Below are 8009 nucleotides of genomic sequence, written 5' to 3' on the forward strand. Positions count from 1 at the left end.
CCAACTCAAAACTCAAGTGCACTATTTCTTAATTACCTGGTTTTCCCTGATTAGAACCGAAAGAAAATAGACGCTGATCAGCCTGGCCATCATGGCGATCCGTCTCTACTAAAAATACAAAAATTAGCCGGGCGTGGTGGCGTGAGCCTGTAATCCCAGCTACTCAGCAGGTTGAGGTAGGAGAATCCCTGAAAAAAAGAGGAACCCGGGAACGACAGAATGAGACCCTGTCAAAACAAAAACAAAAACAAAACAAGAAACCCGCTAATTTAATTTTCAAAGTGAATTCGAATCATCCCACTGCCAGAAAGCTTTGAAACAAAGTGAGGAGAATCAGTTTTCATCTCTTCCCATATTATCCGTATTTATTAAGCATTTCCCACAAACAACCTGAACACAAGGCCCACACCTTGAAAAGAAGACAGACCTGGGATGCACAGACCTGTTTGTAAAGAACTGTTTTGTAATTTTAAAATGTTAAATAGGATAACTGAGCTTCCAATCACATACGTTTTCATAATTTCTAAAGATGTGAAAGTCATATTGGCTCATGAATAGTTTGTTTCCAAAGCACTCAAGGCCACTGTGCTTGTCTTCAGCACAGCCTCTACCTTGGAACAGGAATTACATCCACATCCTAAATAGAAAGTTCCAAATATCTTTGGTTTAGTGGTCACCCAGGGGTCCATCTTTCTCCCTCATCCCCAGATCCAGGCCTGTCTCCCCTTGACTTCCCTGCCAGCAGTGTAGAACTGGGGCACAGGGACTGTTGCAGTGCTCCTAAGCCAGCCCTGTCGCTGCTTGCCCTGCCTTGCAAGATGTTCTCTTCCTCAGAAGAAAGGGGTGCAAGTTGTAAGATGTGCAACAGAGAAGTGTGCAGCTAGAGAAGAGGAAGAGGAGGGATAAGAAGGGGAGGTAGAAGGAGGAGGAGGAGAAAGAGATTAGGAAGAAAGAGGAGGAGGAAGAGGAGGGAGAAGGGGGGGAGGAAAGGAGAGCAGCAGGAAGAGGAAGAGGAGGGGGAAGAAGATGAGGAGGAGGAAGAGGAGGACTCACTGTATTCCACTGGCATCAATTTCACGGGAACTTTAAAAACTCAAACATTTCCTTTCAATTATTTCTAAACTTAAAGTGGTCGCCCGAGTAAGAATGACTTTGTTTATGGGCAGACGAAGGCATTCGGTCCAGCTCTCCTGCTGTGTGTTGGGGAGACTTCCAATGTGTACGGTACAGTTTCCATTGTCTTTGAAGAGTCGGCTTCTCTAAACAGGTCCCAAGGTGGAGTGCTGTTGGCGGGCAGGGATGTGCGCAACAGCCACAAACAACGCCAATCCTGTATCACTAAAAGAGGGCCCCAATATACAGAAACCAACAGCTGTCTTTCTTTCGGAAGGCCTGCCAGCATCTACCTGCTGGGCCCTAATTAGCACGTGCGCCTGAGAGAGCGGGTTTTCCCCTTTGGTCTAAGGTGGGCCCCGCAATTAACGCCCCATTCAACTGCCAGGGCGGGTGGTCCACGCCCGGGGTCCTCCTAGGCCCTCTGCTCCTCCTCGGCGAGTGGTTGAAGCCGCTCAGCCAGGAGCAGTTCCTGCCTCTCACCGTGGTTCCTGTGGCCGCCGAGGCGCGACGCTGGAGGGCTGTGGCGACGCGCTAAGGCCAGGTGGCAGGCGGCCCTCTCGGGCGGCAACTGGGGCAGCGGGCGGCACAGCACCTCCGGGGGGCGGCGGCGGCGGCAGCGCCAGAAGCTCCTCGCCGGAGGTCACGGCGCAGTCCTGCTCAGGCTCCGCGACCCCGCCACCCCCGACCGCTGTCCCGCCGCCGCGCTTCTTGTCCTCCTCCTTTTTCCACTTCATGCGGCGGTTTTGGAACCAGATCTTGATGTGTCTCTCGGTCAAGTTCAACATCACAGCCAGCTCCACCCGGCGCGGCCGTGAGATGTACTTGTTGAATAGGAACTCCTTCTCCAGCTCTAGCAGCTGTGCGCGCGTGTAGGCCGTGCGCGTCCGCTTGTTCTCCTCCGGCTCCGCCGCGTAGGCGCCGCCTGCGGGCGACACAGGGCGTGAGTGTGGCCCCCGGAGCCCCGCACAGTCCCCACCCACGCAGCCCAACCCCTTCAAGGGGATTAGGGAGTCCTAGCCCTACCAGTTGCTCCTGCCGGAGCCACCGAGCATCCCCTTTCAGCGCCTAGTGTGGGAGCGCGAAGCCCTTCCTTAGTAAAGGAAGCTTTTTTATTGGAGGCCAAACCCGAGTTGGCTCTAGCCGTGGGCCTAAGCTTGGCTCGACCAATGAGTGGTCCTTGAATGCGCTCGTTTAATCGGTGTTAATCAACTGATTGATGTTGATTTAAATGTAGGTAATAGATAGTTAAACCTGCTGGATCCTACCAAAGCAATAAAACGCCTTTAATTCAGGGCTTAAAAAAACCTCCGTCGGTGATCCACAAATGTAAGAAATACATTTCAGATCGTTGTGTAGTTCATACACGGACATTGTAGGTCGAATATACGGTCAAATCTTAAGAACGTAAAACAAACGTTTACCACTTATGATGTTATCTACTGTTTTCCCCACTATCTGCTATTTCTTTTAAAAAATACTAATCTCAACCTAGTAAATTGATTTTATGACCTGCGAATGGGTACAACCTGCAGTTTGAACATCTTTGTGCTAATGGAGACTGTGACACATTTTATTATATCTGACCATGTATTTTCTCTCTATATATTTATATCGTAATTAGTCCCAACCTGACAGCCAGCAAATTCTCCATACTTGTTTTAACTTCAGCGAGACTTCTGCCCTCGAAGCGAAGAGTATATTGTTCTAGGGGTCACGTTGGCTAGAGCAGAAATCTGGCAGCTCCAGACTCTATGCCCTGGATCCCAAATGCCCTCAGAGGTGTTGAGGGGAGACACAGGGGCCCTAGCCCAGCTGCCGAACCGACAGCCCCACGGAGGAGGGGGTAGTGGTGCAGAAACAAGCCTCCCGTGTCTCCAAGATGCAACAGGAAGCCCTGAACAAGGAGGTTGGAGATCCACATTCACTGCCGCTGCGCTCAGCCAGGTCCCAATCTTTTCTTTTCTGTGCAAAATACTGACTGCACCCAGACTGTGGATGCTGACGCGGGAAATTCCACCAAAGCTCCGGGGAGAGACTTGTCTTAGAGCAAAGGCCGGGGACATTTCTCCTGTGAATGTTGGCTAAGCCTTAGGAATTGAAAGGCGAGTGTGTGTGTGTTGGGGGCGGGGTTAATTTCGCGATGGAACCCTACTGGGTTTCCCCCCAGGTCGAGAAAAGGCGCCAGAAGCTGAAGCAGAGGCTCAGACCCTAGTCCAGGGAGAGTCCTACCCCCCGGGGGGCATCCCCAATCTACCTGGCATCCCAGGCCTGGGAGAGAAGCGAGGCGGGCCTTCAATAAACATGTTGCAAGGCTCTCTAAAGTTTTACATTAAACCCACATGTCTCTGGGTTCCTGCTTTAGGCTGCGGGCTTCGTGAAGTCCCTGCGAGAGACTGCTCAGGGAGAGACTGCCCGGGGTGCACTACTCCCGGGGGACCTGTGCCCAGCGCGACGTGACAGGGGTGGAGGTTGAGGATGGTGGGAAAAAGTCAAGGGCGCCGAGCCTGGGCCCTTCCCCAAGGCGCGGGATGAGGCAGTTTAGGTGCCAGCAGGCCAGCGCTGCTGAAGCATTTGGGGGTCAATGTTTTTGAAAACCTCTGTTGTCATTAGCATTCAGATTCGTACTGCCAGTGACAGGCCTTTTGTCACTTCGCTCTTCCAGGGGCAGGTGGGTTTGCAATTTTTGAATTCCGGCTCCATCGAAAGTTTCCCCTAGAGGAACGCGGGGATAGCAGCCGGCCCCAGAGACGGCTTCCTGGAAAAGAGAGGGGAGGTCGGCTCCTTCCCCGAGAGTCGAGCATGCAGCGGGTTAGAGGGCGCCAGCAAAGGCCAGGGGCCAACTCGAGCCCCAGAGTGTCGCCCTAGTTGGGTCCCCCCAACCCAAGCCAAGTCTGCTGATTTGCCTTCTGGTTTTACTTTCTGGCTTCTTGGGTCAGCTTAAGCCCAAGTCCTCCAGAGCAGAGGCATCCCTGCTCGGGTTGGGATAAGGACGTTACTCCACCTCACAAAGCCTCTTTGGGAGACCAGCTGTCGCCCATTTCCTGAGGAAGGCCCAGGCCGGGAGAGCAGGAGCTCTGAGGCCCTAGGAGGCCAGAAGAGAGGCCTGGAGGGGAGGCAGCCCTGGAAGGGAATTGGTTGGGGAATGGGAGCCCCCCACCTTTGTTCGAGGGACTGTCCTCCCGCCTCCTAAGAACCCCGCATTTCCGGAGACTTCAAGGCCTTTCGCCAGGGCCGCGCGAGCTGGGTAAGTTCGCAGAGGCGCCGCGGCAGCTTCTGGCGCCCCTGTCAACTGGGTTTCGCTGGAGGTGGGGACGACTGCAGCGCAGTTCAGCCCTCGTCCTGCTTCAGGACCTTCGCCTTAGCGAGAAAGTGAACTAGGAAGAGGAAAGTCCCGCGGACCCCGGGCGAGCTGGGGTCCCCCTCCGTCTCCCGCACAAAGCCCTGCCTGTCTGTGCCTGGTGTCAGTGTCAGGCAGGGCCGGCCGGACCCCGCGGATGGGCGCTGAGGATTCTCGGGGTGCGCTGGGGGACGCCGGCTCGAGCTGTTCCCCCTACTCCCGGCTGCCAGTTGAAAAGGCAACTATTTGCGGTGCAGGTGTGACCAGAAGTGGCTGAGGCACGGCAGTGATGACAGTGTGTAGCGGCGACGACACAGGCCGCGCCGGAACTCGCCGCCACAGCGGGGCCGCGAAGGACCCGGGGGCAACTCTGTGCCTCCTGCTCCCGGCTCCGGGAAAGACCTTCTGTTCTCCGCCGGCGCGGAGGGCCGCAGGCACCAGGCCTCTCGCCTCCCCACTGGCTAGGCAGGGAGAGCCCATCTCCTGTAGAATTACTTCCTGGGAAGCAGTGCGGGGAGAGCGCTTCAATTGCTTTCGGTTGGTGAAAAGCGAATTCGCTTCTCAGATTGCTCTCCCAGCTGCCAGGCTCTGACGTAGAGAGGCCGGCCTTCAGCCTCGCGGTGCCTTGCCCCTGCCCCTTCCTCTTTACTCCCATCCTGTTTCCCCAGCCAGGGAAGCCGGACACTGCGGGATTGGGTGCAGTTTCCTTTCCCTGCCTGCCTTTCTGTACCTACCTGGCGCCCCCAGATGCCTGCCCTTCCTTAATGAAGCGCGGGAAGTGAGAGGATCCGGGGCTCCGAAGGCGAGCTGGGGCCTGGGTCAGAGGCACCCTTGTCCCTACTCGGCTTCCTCGACGTGCACTACCAAGGAGTCCTGGGTTCCCGGATCCCCTGCTCGAGGAGGATCTATAGTGTCCGAAGCCCTGAGCTGGACTCAGCCTCGGCTCTCTAGGGATGGCGCTGCGGGCGCGGGCTCCTGGGGCGAAGAAGGGCTCAGCGTACAGGGAAGGAAGGAGTTTACGCTCCCAAGAGAGTAGGGTGGGAAAGATGCTTCAAACTGGACCAGAGAAGCGCTGCTGTGAGGGATGGCCTCGTTAACTCCCCGATGTAGTTTAGTCCGACCTGGGATAACCCAAGGTGCCGGAAACAGAGAGAAGGCTCCTGGGAGCTCTTGGAGGTAGGGCGGCCGGGTGAGAACCGGAAAGGAGAAAGGGGTGGGGAGCCAGGCTTACCTGCCCACTGGCCTTTCCACGCATGAGCTTTGGTAGACTTCATCCATGGGAAAGGTAGCTGGACGCGGTTGGGTTCCTCCAGGACGCCCGGCTCGGCTCCCTCCGGGAAGGGCCCGGAGGGCGGATGGGGGAGCGCGAGCTGAGCCGGGAGGTGGTGGTGGAGGTGCGCCACCGCGGGGTCGTCGGCGAGCGGGGGCACCTCGTATGGGGAGATGTCCGGGGGGCTGCCCTGCTCCAGCGCGCCCAGGGCGCCGGGGAACTGGGGTGGCGGCGGCGGCGGCGGGGCCTGGCGGCCCACGTACAGGCACGCAGGGGGGCTGGCGCTGAACTCCGGCGCAGGGCCTCGCTGGAATGCGCATGGGTCCTTGTAAAGCTGCGTGGCCGCGTAGTACTGCTCCTCGCCGTTCATGTCTGCGGCCCGGGCTTGGGCACCGAGAGCCGGGAGTCGGGAGCTGGAGCCGGGGACTTGGCACTGTGCGGCGTTCCCACTCCCGGCGCCACCCCTGCTCACTTTGACAGCACCGCACTGATCTCGGAGGGAACCCACAGCCTGCGGGGACCGGCGGGTCGGCCGCCGCGCCATAGGCTCCGCGGGGCCCCACGTGGTTCAGCCAGGGGCCGTGATTGGCCTGGCTGACTGCCCTAAGAGGCGAGGCCAGGTACCCGCGAGCACCTGCTTTCGTTCCAATTTTCTCTCTCAGCTGAGTTTGCTGCACACCCCTGAACGGGGAGCCGGCGGTGCTCTCCAAAGTGGGCGCTCACGAAAACATTAGAATCATTCATTTATAGAAACATTTTCACCGTGGCTTAGACGTTTCTATTTTCCTATTTTCCCACATTTTCTATTATCTTTGATAATGGACATAGTGTGTTTGTTAATTGATATAGTTTACAAGGAGACAGGTTGAGCTTTTATTTTTTTTTAACTGTTGGGGAAAACGATGAAAAAAGTTTGCAGACCCAGCTCTCTAGCTCGGAAGAATTTGATTCTATTTTATTTATGAAGTTTGTTCACAGCCACCAAGGTGTCTGTTAAAAAACACACAAAACCCTGGCATTCGTTGTGTGTTTTTACTTGTGGATGTGCTACAAGTACTGGGGTGTAAACGGTAACTTCTGAAGCATTCACAGAGACTTTTGTAAATTCTTTTTTTTTAATTGAAGGGTATTACAAATTTTGGTTTTGGAAAATTGGGGCCCATTTGGCCAACCCGGAATGTAGCTTCCCAGTACAGCGAGGGGGAAAGACGCGCGCGGCCTTCTTCTTGGGACTGCCAGGCAGGGGCAGGTGTTGGCACGAGGGTTCCAGACCCTTGACCCCTCTCTACGGGCCGGACCCTGGCGGAGTTTGCCAGCGGAGAACACCCCCTCTCTTCTGCTTGCAATTGAAATAAGGCAAGCGGGAGAGGGGGAAGTGGAAGAAGAGTTACCTCTTTAGAAAAAAGAAATAAAAACGCTGCATTTTCCATGATAACGTCTGTGCTTGGCTTCAAGTCATTCGGTAACTTCTGGACATTCTGGGGTCCTGACATAAATAGGGCCACTTTTTCCGCACGCACTGACGCGGATGGATGACCTCCGGGTGGCGGTAGCGTCCAACCCCCGGCCTGGGCATGACCCGCTAGGCCTGGCGGCGGACTAGCCTCTGACCGGGTACTGCCGAAAGGAGGACGTTTCTTGAAACACCACCGAGGGTTTTAGAAAAACTAGACATCTTTGCAGAAACGTCTCAGCAAGAGACAGCATGAACCACAAAGAACCAAGCCAGGGAAAAATCACTGCACTGCCTTTCCTAAACAACGTACCAACATCCAATGACCTTTGAGAGTCGATTTTAATGTATTTCTTCCTACTGGAAATATTTGTATTTTAAGTGCGGGTTGAATGCTCTATTCTGAGTACTCTTTATTTTATTAAAAGATAAAAGCTAGTCGGGAATGTGGACTTCTCTGCAGATTCCTTGTGTCACGGGAGGCGGGTGTAGTCTCAGCATTTGCTCCGATGTGTGAGAGCTCATGTGTGTGGCTTTCTGGCCTGTGGCCTCATGTGTGTGGCCCTGATGTGTGGCTCCCTGGCTTGTAGATGCCCTTGCTGTCACCGAAGACAGGCCAAGGGAAGCACGGCGGTGGACAGGGAGAGTTTCGGTGATTTCTTCAGGGAAAAGTGCCACCTGCAGTCTTGGTGGGAGCAGAGAGTGAAAGGCCGTGGGACCGCGCACCTAATCTCTGTGCGCCCGCGTCAATGAGTCCATTGTCTGCGGCCGCGGAGAACTCTACCCTATCGCCCTGGCCGCGAGTGACCACATCGATCAGGAGGGCAGACTGG

The 8009-nt window shown here is 55.5% G+C and overlaps 1 protein-coding gene across 1 annotated transcript; it reads right to left on the bottom strand.

Annotated features, from left to right (window-relative positions):
* Positions 1 to 333: 333 nt before the first annotated feature.
* On the bottom strand, positions 334 to 6183 carry PDX1 (pancreatic and duodenal homeobox 1). Its single transcript, XM_017848467.1, has 2 exons — positions 5685 to 6183; positions 334 to 2038 (listed from the first exon to the last, which is right to left on the bottom strand). Exons 1-2 carry the CDS (start codon positions 6091 to 6093, stop codon positions 1593 to 1595), a joined length of 855 nt encoding a protein of 284 aa, XP_017703956.1. The 5' UTR covers positions 6094 to 6183; the 3' UTR covers positions 334 to 1592.
* Between the last annotated feature and the right edge of the window lie 1826 nt (positions 6184 to 8009).

The sequence above is a fragment of the Rhinopithecus bieti genome, unplaced genomic scaffold, assembly GCF_001698545.2.
Source record: "Rhinopithecus bieti isolate Rb0 unplaced genomic scaffold, ASM169854v2 scaffold_28547, whole genome shotgun sequence".
NCBI lineage: Eukaryota > Metazoa > Chordata > Mammalia > Primates > Cercopithecidae > Rhinopithecus > Rhinopithecus bieti.